Here is a 20,024-nt window from a genome sequence, read left to right as displayed (position 1 = left end):
TGGTTGGGATGGGAATGGGATATTTCCCCCAATCATGGAAATTAGGGATGCACTGAAATGGAAAGCCGCTAACTGATATATTGGCTGATAAATCTAAATCCACGTTTTTATATCATTTTTGAGACACAAGTACAAAAACTAAAGTCTCACCATTAAAGCCATGTCCCAAGCGCACAATTATGTTTTCATTATAATTTTATGTAGGCTATATGACAGACTTGCGCTGCACATGTTGCACTGAACTAGGGATGTCACGGTACCAAAATTCCAGTAGTCGGAACCAATACCATAAAAATTGTTCAGTACTCTGTACCAATCTCGGTACCACAGCTAAATATTTGTTTTATTTGTTTTATTTACCTATTTAAATTTTTTTTTTTAATGTATTAAGTTTATTATTTATGATGATAATCATTAGTAAATAATACAAAAATGTAAAGGCTGTATGCGGTTTAAAAGTAAACAATGTTTATAAAAAAAATCAAGTGAAAAATAATCAACCATCTAGGCATAATTATTATTATTAATAGAGACGTATTATTATTACATAGAGACGGCGCTAAATGTGTATTAGTGCAATAGTAGCCTAATATATTGTCAATTTCATTTTTTTAAACAAACTTTTATTTTGACGGGTTGCCGTGAATACCTTTTGAGTGTCTGTTTTGATATGACAGTTTTCTCAAATGAAACTGTAAATTCTCATGAAGTGTTATGTGTTATTATGCGTTCGTGTCCTCATATTATGACACACGGCAGAGACTACAAAGACAGCGAGCGAGTGTGTGTGTGTGTGTGTGTGTGTGTGTGTTAGGGATGCGCGGTATACCGGTACTGGAAAATACCGGTATATATTTTATTTCAAACGGTACGATATCATGATTTTGCTCATTTCGGTATATGCTGCTGTTCCGAAGTACACCGCTAGGTGTCAGCGCGCTACCCAAACTGACGTGAAACCGGCAAATGTGGCAACAGAACAAGATGAATACAGCAGTTGAATCTCACTCAACACGCACAAAACTCATTAAAAAAAGAGAGGAGTAGACGTGAAACTTGGAATTACTTTGCTTATAAAACTGCTGAAGAACCATCAAACCTTGCCAAGCATCGGTCACTTAATTCCTGACTTGTAAGACATTATGAGATCGACAGGTGAGTGCATCATTCTAACAATCTAATTTAGACATTTTTCTTTTAACACTGATTAACGCACATACATAAGATCGTATCGTTTAAATATAATGAAATCTCCAGCGTTCGTTTCAACCAGTGACGTTACTTTAGACCTAATATTTGCACGCATACTATTGCACTATTTACATCCGCGAAAGACATACCCAACTCTGTTTATGTGACTACTCACTAAAGATTGACATTTTTGACATAATTTTGTGTGTATTTGACTGAGGAAAAACAATTTAATTTGGAATGCGCGAGCTCTTTAGGCCTGTGTGTGTGTGTGTGTGTGTGTGTGTGTGTGTGTGTTTGTTGTTGGCATGAGCGCAAAGAAAGCTCTCTCTCAAAGAGCTCTCATCCCATATGTATTACGAAATGCTATAAAATCGCTTGCATGTTCAAATTGGCGAGGTTTAAAAAGACGTGGGCAGTGATTTCCGTCAGCTGTCCCGCAACGGAAGCGAAAGTGTTGAATCTGAGCGTGCAGATGCTTTTATAGTCCATGCATGATGTCTTTTGAAGCCAGAAGCAATTTGCTCATTTTGAGAGAATGGAGACGCGCAGTAATGCTGAAATTACTTACAAAAAAGTTTCCAAATGACTGATTAATGTGATAATCTTTGTTGATTAATTTAATAATAAACATTTGCGGTAATTTCCCGCTTCATAAACCTAAAACTTGCGAGAGTGAGTAAAATTATGCGCAATACCCGCATCAAAATTCAGACCCTGTATGGTATAGATTTAATATCGGTACTTCGGTATTAGATTGTGGTACCGTACCGAAGCCAAAATTGTGGTATCGAGCCATCCCTAGTGTGTGTGTGTGTGTGCGGGATTCGGAATTTGGCCGATACCGATTTGGTAGCCAATATATCGTGCGTCCCTAATGGAAATGTTGTCATTTTATCACAATTTTTTGTCTCACCATAATATTCCAAACTATTTTGATATTTTATGACAGCAAAATATGATTTTCTTTCTTTTGTAGAACAAAAAAGATGTTTAACAGGATGTTCACTCTGCCCCTTTCCATACAATGAAAGCATATCAGGTGCCGTCGAGCTCCAAAAAGGACAAAAAGCACCATTATAACAGTAGTCCATTGTATTCATGTTGTAGGCTATTCCAAATCTTCTAAAGCCATATGGTGACTTTTTTTGTACCGACTCATGAAAAGAGACATTGTGCTAAACTTTCTCCTTTTGAGTTCCACAGAACCTGCGGAACAAAATATGAAGGTGAATAATTAATAACTGAATTTTCATTTTTGAGTGAACCGTCCCTTTAATGTCAGGGTTTTTGAAATAATGAGCAACATATGCCTGGTGTTTCAGCAAGAATCAGTGATGTTCATTACTTCATGAGAAGTAGGAGTTAATGTATGGTGCGAATTAGTCATTTGCGTCGGTCAGTGGAGAAATCGCGTCAGCCGCTCGGCCCTCGTCCCACCTCACTCTGAGGACAAAGAAATTAGAGCATGTGAACGCCGCCAGGACACTCTGGGCAAAGCGTGGGATTTAACTTGGTCTAATGGATTTTTCCAGCGTGGCCTTGGTTACCTGACTGTTCCTCTGGCTTGAGTCGATTCGCTTTCACGACAACATCTCACTCTACTTCTGCAGATTAATTGATTCAAGGTGGTTTTCTTGGGCTGCTTTGTCCCTTGACACAGTACTAAAGCCTTCATGCTCTCTCTTGCTAACTCTTATTATTGGCATGACAGGCTATATCTTTACATATTCTAAAGAAAATGTTACGCTTGCCTGGACAAAAGTTGCTGGCTAGGTTTTTTGCTGACTGGTTTGAGACAAAAGTGTGACTCCAAGACTAGTCTTTTCTTCGGTCCCACGTCAATTTACTGTAAGTTCATGTATTTTGGGCTGGTTTTATTTTTTAAATTGTAATTCTGACACTGAGAAAGGTTATGGTAGTGCTGTCCTCAAGAAGCCACATTATTTGAGGAATTCTTGTCTCTGTAGCACAAATGGTGCAGGGCATAGTTTAATTAGGTTTTATATTACTATTGCTCATACTCCCAAATTAAATTTTTCATTTTCTGGATTCTGTGAAAAAAAAATGTTGGACTCCATTTTAATGGTTAAATAAAATTGTTGTAATCCAAAAGCATGTCTAATTAATTGAAATCGTGAAACAATATAAGAACAATTTATTAAAAGTTTAACACAATTTTATTTATGGCCCTACAAAATACGTTTTAACTTTTTTTTTTTTTTTTTTTTCAAATTACGTTTTATCCAAATTCTGTTTTCTTTCTGGAATCTAGGTTTCTAGATTCCATTTGAATAGTTTAATTACATTTTAAAAATCAAAAAGCATGTCTAATTAATTTAATTAAAATAAAAAACTAAACAATTTATTCATTAATGAAAAAACAAACATTCATATAGAAAAATGTTGTGTATTTTAATATTTCTGTCAATCAAATGAAGGCACAAAACATTCATTTAATTTATCTTTTAATCACGTTTTTTTGGTTTAAATTACTTACTGTTAAAATTAAAACATTTGTGATTGTAAACATCCAAAATTTAAATTATTCCTTAAAATTCCTTCAAAATAAAGTTGAATAATAAAGTATTATTATTATTATTATTATTAGTGTTATTATTAAATTGAGACCTAGCTCAATTCTACTGTACAACAGTAATATATTTCTTCAAGATAGGTTGACATGAAGACCTTTGAGAGTGGGTGTGTGTGTGTGTGTGTGTGTGTGTGTGTGTGTGTGTGTGGTAAATGAAATCAGGCGTCTGCACCATTTATTAATTTACACAAGAGACACGCAGAACATGCAGTATTCATATTAAAATTGTCTTTTTGCGATTTAATATTCACAGACACTAGTGTATATCACGATTTGATTTAAGTGTACTGACCTGCTTTTTATTAATTCATAAAAATTTTGACAAATTCCGTGTAATACAGTAAATTCTCAAGTGACTGGATTCCGCATTTTCTGTATCTCATTAAAACATAGGGCCCTAATTTTCAGTTCCATAAAGAACCTTCCATTGAACAGTTCTTACTATTTTTACCATTGGTAAATGTTCTTAAGGGTGCTTTCAGTTCGTTTGGTCCGGACCAAAAAAACCAAAAACAAAACATATAGTCCAGGCCCGCTTAGCGTTCACACTGGCATTTTTAACAGCGAACCTAAAGTTACCGAACCAAAGGCATAGGGATACGGTCACAACCTGATGGGTCGGCTTTTATGACGTATATTTCGCGACAGAGCTTGCTTACCGAACATTCAAAACAATGCTGTGCGCTGGATTAAACGCCATCATTTTATACGTGTATGGTTTTATTTTTACCAGCTGAGAACTCATGAAGAGCTTATAAAATATTCAAAACATACAAAACAGCAACAGGATTTCCTCCGTTGTATGCAGAAACGAAGATCTGCATATATTGATGAGGCACTTTACCTCCTTTTAAAAAGGTACTTTACGACAGTACCTTTTTCCACTATAAAAAAAAAAACGTTTCATGCAATGGAAATTAAACGATTAAAATGAACCCTGGTGTGATTGCTCTGTTAGTGTGAACGCTGCCATCTGAACCCTGGTGTGCACCAAACAAGCGGACCGAGACCGCTAAAAAGATGGGTCTCGCTCCGCTTCCAAACGAACTCTGGTGCGGTTCGATTGATATATGAACGCAACACGGACCAAAGACATGTAAACGAACCAAAAACAGGACATGATGTCACAAGATGCGACCCTAAAAAGGACAGAATGCTCAGTCATACCGGTCTCGACGTCACAATGTTGCCCATCACAGTTCAGTACAGGCGTCAGAACCTCGTCTCCTCGTACTAGATCTTCGTTTGTGTGTGTGACAGAGGGATTCCTGCCGCTGTTTAGACTCCTTTACACAAGCTCTTAACGTTTTTTAAAGGGGTGGTAAACCATGATTTCACTATTCTAACTTTAGCTAGCGTGTAATGTTGCTGCTTGAGCATAAACAACATATGCAAAGTTACAACGTTCAAAGCTTAAAGCAAAGGGAGATATTTGCTTTTAAAGAAATCCATTTCTAAGGACTACAGCAAACGGCCGGTAGGGACTACAGACATTCCTCCAGGGTTGGTGACATCACCAGCCCCAATATTTACATAAACCCCTCCTCCGAGAATATTAAATAAGGGGGGCGAGGCCATTTTGTATCGCTGCGTTGTTGTGGTTAGTAGGAGGGAGTGGTGTTGCTGCAATGCCTACGAAACGCTGTTATTTTCATCCGGATTGCAGGTCTGGGGTACTTGCTTTGTTCAGCCTTCCTAGGGACGGGGGTGCGTTGCAGAGCGTTTAACATACAGCATGTTATATGCATGTGTGTAGACCGCGGGGAACAGGTCGCATTTGCAGCAGATATATGCTGCCCATCATAAATCAACGCATGAGACAGACAGGGGTCGGAGGAGAAAACCGGAAAATGTGACATAATTGACAATATTCGTCTGTATTTGCAATTCACGAGCCGCGGTTCAGCTGCGCGAGGCAAACACTGCCAGTGTGTGGATGCACGACGGGCGCGCGCGCACTGCACATTTTACGGAGGAAAGCTTCCACAATCTTCACAAGTTCAATGCAGGATTCGCACAACGGCTTGTCCTGAAAGATGGATTTAAAAACAGAAGCTGTTTACGGACCTCAACCTGTAAGTCTGATTTATTTTTCATCGATGTGTTTTCCTGTAATGGGTTAATTGTACGTTGTAGCAAGGAAGTAAACAGATGACAACGCTGTTCTGCAAACCAGTCTGTTAAATGCTCATTCATACTTAACGTTATCCGACGAACACCTAACGTTACAAACACTAACGTTAAAATCTCAACAGCGAACCTTGCATTAGTGTAAATTATTCTTTGATTAGAGCTTTTATGTATTGTTTGTCTACAGGCATGCTAAACATGGTTCTGTGTTTGATTTGGCTACTAGTAAAGCCAATGTTTAGTGTTCGTTTTGGGTTAATCGTTCTTGCGACAGATATTTGGCTATAATCGTTCTAAAAATACAAAAGTAACAGTGCCATTCAGTAGCGATCACTGTAGATCCGCAGTCTTTACTCTTGAGGACTGAACAGGTTCTGCTCGATCATCTTCACTAAAATGTTCTGGGTCTGATTCGGGCTCAGATTGGTGTGGTTTTATTGACGCCATTGTTTCTAATACTGACCAAAGCACAGTCTACCTGTAAAGGTAAGGGGCGTGACGTTTCCGACAAATGTGCACTAGGCGGTTAGCGAATCACAACACGCCAATGTCACACAAAGCTACCAATCTGAGCCCATCGCGTATTTTTGAGGGACTGGCTTCATAGAACCCGGAAACCATCAGACCGTTTTTACAAGGAGGGACAGAGCAGTGTAGAATAAAGGTCAAATAAATGAAAAATAAGGCAATTTTTAAAAAACGAAGCATGAACACATGTTACAGTGCACCCCACAAACACAATCAAGCCTTCGAAAGAATGTGTTTTACCACCCCTTTAAGCTGGTCAAAATACCATCATACACACAGCATTGTTTTGGATGTTCAACAAGTTCCATTGCAAAATATGCATCACAAAAGCCGCTTTTTTATTTTGTATATTAAGGTTCGATGTTAAAAATGAAAGTGTGAATGCTAGGCGAATCAGAACTAAATGTATCATTTTTCTTTTTTAAGAACTGCAAGTGTGAACACAGTCTGAGAAAAAAAAAAGTTATTTTAAAAACCTTTTTCCACTATAAAGAACCTTTTGTGGAATGGATGTTAAAGGTTCTTCATGGAACTGTAGATGCTAGTAAAAAACGCTTATTTTGTTAAGCATGCAAGTAAAAAAAATCAGAAGCTGCACAGCGTTATTTTTAATGAGGTCGACCCACTCAACTGGAATAACTGGTTTAGGAGCTGTTCAAAGCACATCAGAGTTACTCTGTTTCCCCCTTTACACGCGTGATAATCTCCATGTGTCGTCTCACTCATAATTGGAATTGACGCTTGCCATCGGGTGTCCGTAGATGACATGAGCATGTTGCACTGTTGCATCTGTTCTCGGCAGGCTTACCGCTGACCCTGCGTTTATGTGTACGAGACCCAGCGTAACCTGTCACGGCATGTCAACAACGCAACATTTTAGATGCTAAAGCCTTGTCTGTTTATGCAGAGGCTTCTCACAGGGGTAGAGGGTTGGGAAAGGTCTCGCAGAGGGGGTTCTCCTGGAAGTTGGTGTCTTTTGGAAGAGGTAAATCTGTTTCGTGATGTGTCTGAGAGGGTCGAAGCTGTGGCACTCAGGCTGCACCCCGTGGAGAATTAAACGCGTCTATCACATTGGAGGAGAAAAAGTCATCAAAAAGATTGAGATGTTTGGACGGTGCACTAAATTTTATAAAAAGAAAAAGGATAAAAGGTGAGGTGAGTTTGATAATTGTCATATGTGGTTGCCAGGGCGTTGCAGTGTGGTTGCTAAGGGGTTGTCAGGGTGTTTGAGGTGATTGCTAGGAAGTTGCTATGGTGGTTATAGGACACATTACATTGATCAAAAGTGAAAATCAAGATATTTTGTAATGTTACAAATGAACTTGTATTTCAAATGAACACTTTTGAACTTTCTATTAGAATCCTGAAAAAAAAATAGGAATGATAATCAGAAAATCATCATATTAGAATAATTTCTGAAGGATCATGTGACATTGAAGACTGGAGTAATGATGCTGAACACATTGTGTTAAAAAAAGCTTTGCATCACAGGAATAAATCATATTTTACAATATATTACAATAGAAAGCATTTATTTTAAAATAAAATATTTCACAATATTACTGTTTTTACTGTATTTTTGATCAAATAAATGCAGCTTTGGTGAGAATAAAAACATAAAAAAAAAATGTATAATACCATGAATAAATGTAGGGCCTTTATGTATTTAAAGTTAAATAGTTTTAACTATTAACTAATACAGGGTTTTTTTCTTCTCAGTATTGACAATTATTCCTAGAGACAAGACACGTTGTGTAACTTCTTGCTAATTTCTTATTTTCATTCATTCTCCAAAATTTGCTGTATTTTAGACGTCAGATATGTTGTGATTAACTAATTTTGTCTCTTTAGTCAGCGTTTTCACATTTTAGTGAGGACCAAAAGTATACTCATTTCAGACAAAAAATGGCACCTAATGTCTATACATAACATACTGATGGACACACACTCTCAAAGAATACTTGAGAAGGTTTACAGACATTCAGATCTAGGGCTGGGGAGTATATCGAGTTTGTACAATATATTGATATATTTTTTTTAGAAATGATATGGAATGAGGCAATACCGTTTGTATTGGTATATACAGTAGATTGATACAAACGCATCTGAAAAATAGCGAAGTAGGCTATATAGGCCTATGCAGAATAAGCTGATGCCAGGAAAGTGCATGATACAATTTGTCCCAAACATGACACATGCTTCATATTAAGGGCTTTAAAATAACTGGTAAGATATAGTTAACATGTATAGTATAAAGCAGCTTGCCCTGTCATATGCTCTGAGAGATAGGCTACTTGTGCTGACAGACATATAAATACTTGCTGTGTTTAATTAGTTTGAAATGTGGTGCTTTCCTCCGTTTAGTGAATTTAAAAACAAAATTATTAGATTGTAAACCCCTTTTTGCACATAATATATTGCATAGCCTACATTACATTCACTGTATTTGTTTATAGCCTTCAATATCAACATTGTTTTAGGACATAATTGGGCAGGATGTGAAATAAAATCATTCTTAAAATAAATACAGATTTTTTTTATCCAAATAGAAAAACATAGTAAATACCGGGATACATTGAGGAAAATAAGTATTTGAACACCCTGCTATTTTGCAAGTTTTCCCACTTAGAAATCATGGAGGGGTCTGAAATTGTCATCGTAGGTGCATGTCCACTGTCAAATCAAATCAAATCACTTTATTTGTCACTCTACATATGCACAAGTGCAACAGTAGGTGAAATTCTTAGGTGCAGTTCCGAGCAACATGGTAGTCATGACATGACATGTACAACATTTAAAGCAGCATCAGATTACACTGATGCGCCCACAATTACTCACAGCACAGTAAACTCTACAATAAACAATAAATAATTTACACAATGTGAGTGTAGTTCTCACAGCTTTAAACAATATACACATACTTACAATATACATATACTTTAAACAATATACACTAAACATACACTAAACAATATACATTACGCTATAATAGTAATAATAATATACAATGTACAGTATAAAATATTATTCACAGATTGAAAAATTGAAATCCAAAGTGCAATAGATGCTGTATGATAAATAAATGTGTATATAATGTGTGTTTATCTACAGTGGGTTGTGCTGAGTGATATTCTGTCCAGTGTGTGTTATGATCCTGATGGGTCAAGAGTTAAGGAGTCTGATTGTTTGTGGGAAGAAGCTGTTCTGGAGTCGGCTGGTGCGTGATCTGATGCTGCGGTACCGTCTGCCTGATGGCATCAGTGAGAGCAGCCCATGGCTCGGGTGGCTAGAGTCTCTGATGATCCTCTGAGCTCTCTTCACACACCGCCTGACATAAATGTCCTGGAGGGAGGGAAGCTCACCTCCGATGATGCAGCTGTGAGAGACATAAAAAAAAAAATCCAGAAATCACATCGAATGATTTTTTAACGATTTATTTGTATGATACAGCTGCAAATAAGTATTTGAACACCTGTCTATCAGCTAGAATTCTGACCCTCAAAGACCTGTTAGTCTGCCTTTAAAATGTCCACCTCCACTCCATTTATTATCCTAAATTAGATGCACCCGTTTGAGGTCGTTAGCTGCATAAAGACTAGGGCTGGGTAAAAATATTGATTCATCAATGCATTGCAATTATTTGTTTCTCAATTCAATATCGATTCAGCCCACCGGCATGTGGCGGCGCTGTGGGTAAACACTCTAGTGAGAGCGTTCAGCGCGGTTCAGCGTTGTACAAGACGCGCTTTACAAAAACAGCAAGATGGCAGACAGCAGCTGCGCTCCGTTCAAGCCTGCACCGGCAACGTTAAAAGCCGACGTAAATAAGTAAATAAGCCAAAGGTTCTCTGATCAGCTGTTCAGTGTTATTTATTGTGTGGACAAAATAGCATTTTGTAATGTTATCATATCTATGGTTGCACTTTCTTTTATGAGTATGGACATTTTGTGCTTCTGTTTACATTTCTTTTGAACTTGAATGTATAGGAAGAAAGAAATATACTTTCTACTACTTACAGCTACATGCACTTTAGAGGTGTTAATAAAGCACCTGTTTGTTACAGTTGTGGTTTGTATTCAACACATGTACAATATTGTACGGTTTGTTCTGCTAAATAAACCATGACAGGAAACGTCCGGTTACGTATGTAACCCTCGTTCCCTGAGGAGGGAACGGAGACGTACGTTAGTGACTAACGAATGGGGGTTTCGCTTAGAAGCCAATCATCTTCATCGTATTCAACAGCGCCCAATGGCAGTGCCAATGCCATGGGCATGCGGAATTTGCATGCGTAACTCCGCCCCACCTCGTGGGTATATAAGGAAGTACGCTGCGAACATCGCATTATGTTACTGCTGCAGGAGCCAAGACTGAACTCCGCGTTCCAGGCAGCACAGCTGACGTGGCTAAGGAAACGTACGTCTCCGTTCCCTCCTCAGGGAACGAGGGTTACATACGTAACCGGACGTTCCCTTTCGTTCAGTCACTACGACGTACGTTAGTGACTAACGAATGGGGGAACCTGTAAAACAGCGCCACTCAGCTGTCATCCAGTGCCCTGCGTAAGTGTGAGATCCCGCCACTTAAGGCCCTAGGACTCCCACTTATCACAGGATTACCAAGGTACACTGGGAAGCATATCCCAGTGAGGGAATGCCAAGGTGCCTACCGTAGGGAGGACTTAGAGAATACACATATGACCCGCTGAGGGTTGCATATGGAAGATCTCTAGGGTACCAGCCGAAGGTGGATTTTTAACCCTAGGGGTGGCAGGGACTTGCCAAGGGAAAGACACCTGCTCACTGAGGAGGCTTACGGTGGGAATACTCGTGTGGGGGTCGCCGGAGGGGAACCATGCACACGGAGCACCTGGCCGGACATGAGGGTCTGGGCTCGAAAGGGCAGACTGAACTGATGTCGGCGTAAGCAGTGCTGGAGGAGCTCAGGGCTCTCGGGGAGCTCACCTGAGGAAAATATCGCACGTATCCAGTCCTTGGAGTGGAATGGCGAGCAAGCGAAGACACCTGAGCCTGGCCCATTACCGGCCACCCGTAGGGGCGAGTACATAGTCGGACACTGGCTCCACTCGGAGATTGTAGAATCTGGCGAATGTGTTGGGTGTCGCCCAGCCTGCAGCTCTGCAGATGTCTGTTAGCGAGGCGCCATGCGCTAGAGCCCAAGAGGAGGCCACACTCCGGGTGGAGTGTGCCCTCACACCAAGGGGACACGGTCGGCCTTGCTGCTGGTATGCCAAAACAATGGTGTCCACTATCCAGTGAGACAACCTCTGCTTAGAGAGAGCACTTCCCTTCCGCTCTCCACCATAACAGACAAAGAGCTGGTCTGAGGTCCTGAAACACTGCGTCATGTCTACGTAGGCGCGGAGAGCGCGTACTGGACAGAGCAATGCCAAGGCTGGGTCTGCCTCCTCCAAAGGCAGCGCTTGCAGGTTCACCACCTGATCTCTGGAACGGAGTGGTGGGAACCTTGGGCACATATCCGGGCCGGGGTCTCAGGATCACGTGAGAGTTAGCCGGCCCGAACTCAAGGCACGCTTCGTCAACCGAAAATGCTTGCAGGTCCCCGACCCTCTTAAGCGAGGCCAATGCGGTCAGCAGAGCCGTCTTCATAGACAAGAACTTAATCTCGGCCGACCGCAAAGGCTCAAAGGGAGGCCTCTGCAGAGCACTTAAGACTACGGAGAGGTCCCAAGAGGGAACGAGAGGAGAGCGAGGAGGATTCAGTCTCCTCGCTCCCCTCAGGAACCTGATGACCAGGTCGTGCTGACTTACCTTTTTGTCTCCCAGGAGATCGTGGTAGGCAGATATTGCGGCCACGTACACTTAAGGGTGGAAGGAGACAGCCTTCGTCCCACCCCCTCCTGGAGAAACGAAGCACAGACCCGATCGGGCATTTCCAGGGGTCTTCCTGGCGGGAAGAGCACCATGTGACGAAGAGGTCCCACTTCAACGCATAGAGGTGTCGTGTAGACTCTGCCCTAGCGGAAGTGATGGTAGCGACCACCGCAGGTGGAGGGCTACTCAAACCAGCCGCGTCCCGTCCAGAAGCCACACGTGGAGCTTCCAGAACGCTGGATGCGGGTGCCAAAAGGTGCCCCGTCTCTGAGGAGTCTCAGAGGAATAGGCCAGGGAGGGGCTGTCGCAAGGAGTAGCAGTTCTGAGAACCAGGTCCGGCCGTGCCAACGGGGCGACCAACATGACCTGCTCCTTGTCCTCCCTGATCTTGCACAGTACCTGTGCGAGAAGGCTCACTGGGGGAACGCATAATAGCGTAGCCCCGACGACCAGCTGTGCGCCAGTGCATCCGTGCCGACCATAGGTCAGGGAATAATACAGGGAGCAATGGGAAGAGTCCTGGGAGGCAACAGGACTACCTGTGCGTCACCGAACCGTTCCCATATCAGCTGGGCCGTCTGGGGATGGAGTCTCCATTCTCCAGGAAGTGGCTGAAGCCGTGAGAGCTCGAGGCTGCACGGTTCAGGACTCCCAGGATGTGGACAGCATGAAGGGACCTCAGATGCTTCTGACTCCATAAAACGAGATGGCGGGCGAGTTGAGACATACGGCGGGAGCGTAGACCGCCCGGCCGTGTCGTCTGTCCTGACTAGTACATGTTGACCCTTCAGCAACGCTCGGAAGCGGTGCAGGGCGAACCGTACTGCCAGCAACTCGAGGCAATTGACATGCAGAAGGCACTGGGGTCCTATCCAGGAGCCCGTGGCTGCTTGTCCATTGCACATGGCACCCCAGCCCGTGGATGATGCATCTGTTGATACAACAAGATGCCTGGAAACTCGTTCTAAGGACACTCGGGTCCGTAGAAAGCTGAGGTTCGACCACGGGGAGAGAGTCTGTAAGCAGGCCCGAGTCACTTGTACCCGGAGCGTGCCAGACCGCCATGCCCATCTCGGGACTCGATCGCGTAGCCCGTGCTGAAGCGGTCTCATATGAAGCAATCCGAGCGGCGTTACCGCGGCTGCAGATGCCATATGCCCCAGGAGCCTCTGAAACAGTTTCAGTGGAACCGCACTCTTGCCCTCGACTTGTCGAAGGGAAGTCAGCAGAGACTGCGCGCGCTCGCTCGAAAGCAGCGCGCACATGGCGACCGAGTCGATCCATACCGAGAAAAGAGATCCTCTGCGCGGGGCAAAGTTTGCTCTTCTCCCAGTTGACCCGAAGGCCCAGACGGGCTAGGTGATGGAGCACCAAATCTCTGTGTCCGCAAACCTGCTCTCGAGAGTGACCCAGTAAGCCAGTCGTCGAGGTAATTCAGGATGCGAACCCCGTGCTGCCGAAGGGGCGCAAGGGCTGCCTCGGCAATCTTCGTAAAGACGCGAGGGGACAGAGATAGCCCGAATGGTAGAACTGCGTACTGATATGCCCGCCCCTCGAAAGCAAACCGTAGGAACGGTCTGTGTCAAGGTAGAATGGAGACATGGAAGTAGGCGTCCTTCAGGTCGATCGCTGCAACCAATCGACTGGACGAACGCTTTCGAAAAGGCGTTTCGCTGTCAACATCTTGAACGGAAACCGGTGGAGGTAACGGTTCAAGACGCGCAGGTCCAGGATCGGTCAAGCCCACCGGTCTTTATGGGTACAATGAAGTACGGGCTGTAACACCCGGAATTCACCTCGGCTGGAGGGACAGGTTCGATCGCACCCTTCGCCAGTAGGGTGGCAACTTCCGCTCGCATGACGGGGGCATTAGCCCCGATCATAGTGGAACGGACTCCCCGAAAGCGGGGAGGAACCTGCGCGAACTGAATCGCGTAGCCGCACCTGACTGTCTTCGCGACCCAGCGGGACAGCCCTGGAATCTGAAGCCAGGCTCCCAGGAACTGCACCAGCGGGGTCAAACGGACTACAGGTGTACCCGGAGTGGGGCAGCGATGCAGCGTTACCGACCCGGACAAGGGAGGCTGTTGGGCGTCCCGGTGTGGGGGTGCGGTTAACGGCTGCGTCCTGACAGAGGAGACCAGGGAAGGACGCGCGTTCCACTGGGGTCTGCTCTGCCAGGAGGCTGGCGACAGAGAGGGATGCGAGTGGCGGGACCCGTGGGTGGCGCGCACTGTCATCACCGGTCTCTGGGCTCTCAGAGACAGGAACATGGGTTCTTCCCAAGCGCTGCTAGCCCGGGGGCCAGCAGCGGAAGGATTTTCCCCCGGCCCTCCACCGGGGGAAGGAGAGGCCCTGCTACCATCCCCTGGGAAGAACTGGAACCCATCTCTGAGTTGTCCACTTCCAGCGTGGCGTTTAACCAGGCTGGGGAGCGGACTGGGCGTCATCCTCAACCACCTCCACGGCGCGGCCCGGGTGAAGGCTGCTGCTGGGGCCGGGCGGGAGGAGGGAGGGCGCCCTCGGCGGCGAGCGGACTGAGGCGACTGAGCCGGCGGCTGGTGCAGCAGCTGGCCGCCGGGGCAGTACGTGTTACAGCCTCAGTCTGCTCTGGGGCGGCCGAGAACTGTTGGGCGCAGTTCCCAGCCGCGCCGCCGAAGAGGCCAGCCTGGGATATGGGTGAGTTGAGGGGGCGGGCCCACTCAACGTCCTCCAAATCACCAGGTAAGGCCAGGTGTTCTCCCGGACCACAGCTGTGGACATCTCCCGACCCACGGAGCGTGTGGCCACCTTCACCGCCCGGGGGCGGGATCAGTCGCGGCACGCAGCTCAATGAAGAGCCCTGGGTCGGCTCCACCCTTGTGCATGTGCAACGGGGCGGCGGCCTGCCCGTAGCTCTGCAGGACCACGCCACCGAAGTAGACGAGCCCACAGGCTTTGGGAGGGTGCTTAGGACAGCCACACCACGCCACGTCAAGCCCCCTGTGGACACCGTAGTGCGCAACAGAGAGTTCAACAGTGGGGGTGAGGGGGCCCCAGTGTACCCTAGGCCGCGGCCCCATCAAGGGCAGAGAAGGTGGAGGAGGCCACCAAACGATCGCGGGAAGCACGGGGACTTCCAGGACCGCGTGATCTCCTCATGCACCTCGGGAGCGAAAGGCATTGGGGGCGGGGCCCAACAGCTGTCGGGTGCCGTCCCCAAAAACCAATCGCGCAACCACGAGCACTCGCGACTGGGCGGAGTTCCACACCAGCGCGAGACTCGCGGCTGCCCGAGATAACATGGCTGTCAACCTTAGGTCGGATCAGGCAGCGCTGACACACCCGGAGGCGGAGCACAACTCCTAATCGTCATCCCCAAAGGACTCCAGCCCACCTTGGGATGCGGCGATCGACATCTCACTGCTATCTGGAGCGTGAACGAAATGAACGAGGCGTCAGAGACGGGCCGCTGTTTCAGTCCAACACTCGCGGGTTTAAGCAATGTGCAAGAGGGGGCGTGGCCCGAGGAATGATCGTCGGGGTTCTTAATACCACGGCACCGCACTCAGGTCACCCTGGCCACCAGCCAAAGTACCGCCTCACTCGGAGACGGTAGATTGGGGTGTGGCAGAGGGGACTCTCTCTCCTCACGGAGATCACTGAGTCTCGACCGCAACATCGCGATGGTCACGTTCCCGCAGTGGGAACATGACGCATCCACAAACACTGCCCGAACGTGCTGAAGCCCAAACACATCGAGCAGTGAATGTGCCCATAGACAGCAACGGAGATCGATCGCACCCGGAAGTGCACGGGCGAACCGTCTTGAAAAAGACGTGCCACGCGCAAGCTCTTTTTGTGAGAGGAAAGCTCTGCAGAGTGCCGAAGCGCCCAGGGAAACACACACACAGCTGTTGCAGATCACTGCACAGATCAGCAGGCAGGCAGCATGAGATCGCTGGAACGCGCCGTAACACCAACACCCTGGAGAACCGCTGGTCTCTCGAAGACTGAAGAGAAGACTTCAGAATTCAGGCTTGTAGGAGTGAAGAGATCCTCTTGGCTCCAAAGCAGAAACATAATGCGATGTTCGCAGCGTACTTCCTTATATACCCACGAGGTGGGGCGGAGTTACGCATGCAAATTCCGCATGCCCATGGCATTGGCACTGCCATTGGGCGCTGTTGAATACGATGAAGATGATTGGCTTCTAAGCGAAACCCCCATTCGTTAGTCACTAACGTACGTCGTAGTGACTGAACGAAAGGGAACATGCGGGGGTCAATTTGTTCTTAAACATTGGTAATACTGCACACATTATTTAAAAATATACTCAGGTACTTCATTACTTGTGTATTTACTTATTATTGAATCGATATCGAAGCTAATAAATCAATATCGAATCGAATCGAAGCCTCAATAATCGAAATCGAATCGAATTGTCAAATTCCTAACAATACCCAGCCCTAATACAGACACCTGTCCACCCTGTACAATCAGTAAGAATCCAACTACTAACATGGCCAAGATCAAAGAGCTGTCCAAAGACACTAGAGACAAAATTGTACACCTCCACAAGGCTGGGAAGGGCTACGGGGAAATTGCCAAGCAGCTTGGTGAAAAAAGGTCCACTGTTGGAGCAATCATTAGAAAATGGAAGAAGCTAAACATGACTGTCAATCTCCCTCGGACTGGGGCTCCATGCAAGATCTCACCTCGTGGGGTCTCAATGATCCTAAGTAAGGTGAGAAATCAGCCCAGAACTACACGTGAGGAGCTGGTCAATGACCTGAAAAGAGCTGGGACCACCGTTTCCAAGGTTACTGTTGGTAATACACTAAGACGTCATGGTTTGAAATCATGCATGGCACAGAAGGTTCTCCTGCTTAAACCAGCACATGTCCAGGCCCGTCTTAAGTTTGCCAATGACCATTTGGATGATCCAGAGGAGTCATGGGAGAAAGTCATGTGGTCCGATAAGACCAAAATATAACTTTTTAGTCATAATTCCACTAAACGTGTTTGGAGGAAGAAGAATGATGAGTACCATCCCAAGAACACCGTGAATCATGGGGGTGGTAGCATCATGCTTTGGGGGTGTTTTTCTGCACATGGGACAGGGCGACTGCACTGTATTAAGGAGAGGATGACCGGGGCCATGTATTGCAAGATTTTGGGGAACAACCTCCTTCCCTCAGTTAGAGCATTGAAGATGGGTCGAGGCTGGGTATTCCAACATGACAATGACCCGAAGCACACAGCCAGGAAAACCAAGGAGTGGCTCTGTAAGAAGCATATCAAGGTTCTGGCGTGGCCTAGCCAGTCTGCAGACCTAAACCCAATAGAGTATCTTTGGAGGGAGCTCAAACTCTGTGTTTCTCAGCGACAGGCCAGAAACCTGACTGATCTAGAGAAGATCTGTGTGGAGGAGTGGGCCAAAATTCCTTCCTGCAGTGTGTGCAAACCTGGTGAAAAACTACAGGAAACGTTTGACCTCTGTAATTGCAAACAAAGGCTACTGTACCAAATATTAACATTGATTTTCTCAGGTGTTCAAATACTTATTTGCAGCTGTATCATACAAATAAATAGTTAAAAAATCATGCATTGTGATTTCTGGATTTTTTTTTTTAGATTATGTCTCTCACAGTGGACATGCACCTACGATGACAATTTCAGACCCCTCCATGATTTCTAAGTGGGAGAACTTGCAAAATAGCAGGGTGTTCAAATACTTATTTTCCTCACTGTATATACCGTGTATAGCTATTCAACCAAAAAATACATGCTTGGCCATATCGCCTGTCCGTGTTCTCCTTGATTCTTGGAAGCTGAGATTCTTAGTCATTCTATGACACCATTTGAACTCTTAATATGGAAGTTAGGGCTGTACGATTAATCGAAAAATAACAGATTATTTCGGTTTTAGTCACGTGACTCCGCCCCGTCAGTCACATCAAGTGCAGTTTGCAGGCACCCAGAGAGATGCAAGAGCAGTTATCTTTGTTTATAGATGCCCTGAATCACCATAGTAACTGCATGTTTTACACAGTTTATATACAGGTCAGTTAATCGCCGTTCTTATAGCCTATACACGCTGCCACCGACACACACACGGCGCGCGCAAGCCCCGAAGCCAGATCGCTTTCACTTTCGTGCTCATAAAGTTTGTCAAGTAAATGCGTTTAAAGGCTTGCCAGTTTCAACATTTAAAGCGATTGTGCACTATTCAAAAACAACAATACGGAAAACGTATCCGTTCAGTGCTCCGCATCTTTCTGTGACACCAAGAGCCGAGCCGAGCCGTGTCGCGTCTCTGACAACGCGCGCGCCCTGAAGGCAGACCTCTCACCTGCGTCCTCACAAAGCTTTGTCATTTGTATGTGTTTTAAGCCCTGCCAGTTTGAACATTAAAGCGAGTTTAGACCATCAGATGTGTATTATGTTGAGCTAATGTCTGATATATTGTGACAAACGAACACTCAGACAGAAGCTCGCACATCACGTGAAGATCGCACGCAGAGAGGAGCGCAGAAACGCAGTCACCGCTGCCCTGTGACTAAAGTAAAGTCACTAAAGTAGCTTAGAAACTCAACCGTTATAGGCATATATTTTGATACCTTTGAAGTACAAACCACAGTTTCATAATGAATAGAGACGGTATGAGTAATTCACACACACAATTACTCTCATTAATGCATTCAAATAAATGTAATGTAGGCCTACTATTTTAATGTATCTGTATCTGATGTACAACAAACAGAAATCTGCTCCATAGACAATAACTGCTGAAAGTGAACCGTTTCCTTCAAGTGTTTTAAAATCACAAAGAAAAGCACTTTTTCATCAGAAAAAAAAAATCCACCTTTTAATAGTAGAAACTATTTACAGTACAATCCTTATCAGGAACTTGCTCAAAAACCTTACGAGTGCAGAAAAAAGCAAAATAATCGTTCATTAATCGTAATCGAGGTAAAATGTTCAATTAATCGAGGTTTTTATTTTTGGTCAAATCGTTACAGCCCTAATGGAAGTCATTCATATTTTTTATTGCATGTCAGCCTACAAGAAATTTTTGAGAACTTGTGTAGATGCAGACCTAATGATGTTGGTGTTGTAAGAATTCTTTCTAGGTTTTTCTACCATGTCTGTGGAATGCTTTTGAAAATAACAGGAAGTTTACACTAAATGGACTTCAAATGGAAGCTATTCAAGAGAACCCGGACCCTCATTGTTCTTCAAATAGAAGACCTCTCAAAAAGGCCTCTGCAGTGTCAGAGTTGCTCTTTTCTTTTAGTAGTCTTGTCAAAATGAATGAAAGTTTCTATATAATTTTACTCACCCCCATGTCATCCGAGATGTTCATGTCTTTCATTCTTCAGTCGAAAAGAAATGAAGGTTTTTGAGGAAAACGTTCCAGGATTTCTTTCCATATAGTGGACTTCAGTGGGGTCCAACGGGTTGAAGGTCCAAATTGCAGTTTCAATGCAGCTTCAAAGAGCTCTACACGATCCCAGCCGAGGAAAAAGGGTCGTATCTAGCCAAACGATTGGTCATTTTCTAAAAGAAATAAAAGTTTATATACTTTTTAACCACAAATGCTTGTATTGCACTAGCTCTGCGATGCGCCACGCATTACGTAATCACGTTGGAAAGGTCACATAGTCTTTGCATGTTCGCTTTGTAAACACTGGGTCGGTACTTCCACTTACGTCACACTTGACCTTTTCAGCGTGATTAC

General features: G+C 44.6%; 1 protein-coding gene across 4 annotated transcripts in view; it reads left to right on the top strand.

Annotated features, from left to right (window-relative positions):
* Nucleotides 1–20,024, top strand: part of gpsm2l (G protein signaling modulator 2, like) — a 47,388-nt gene that overhangs the window by 4,926 nt on the left and 22,438 nt on the right. Inside the window, exon 1 of one of the 4 annotated variants that reach the window (XM_079803715.1) lies at nucleotides 7,225–7,595. The exons of 2 other annotated variants lie outside the window; for them this stretch is intronic. In XM_079803715.1, coding sequence (XP_079659841.1) covers nucleotides 7,447–7,595 — 149 coding nt within the window. In that variant the 5' untranslated portion in view covers nucleotides 7,225–7,446. Of the gene's footprint in view, nucleotides 1–7,224; nucleotides 7,596–20,024 lie in introns of those variants that run through there. One more of the 4 variants, XM_079803717.1, reaches the window with a different exon arrangement.

The sequence above is a fragment of the Gobio gobio genome (assembly GCF_949357685.1).
Source record: "Gobio gobio genome assembly, chromosome: 21".
NCBI lineage: Eukaryota > Metazoa > Chordata > Actinopteri > Cypriniformes > Gobionidae > Gobio > Gobio gobio.
The sequence above is the reverse complement of the archived record's forward strand: the minus strand, read 5'-3'. Positions and strand labels throughout refer to the sequence as shown.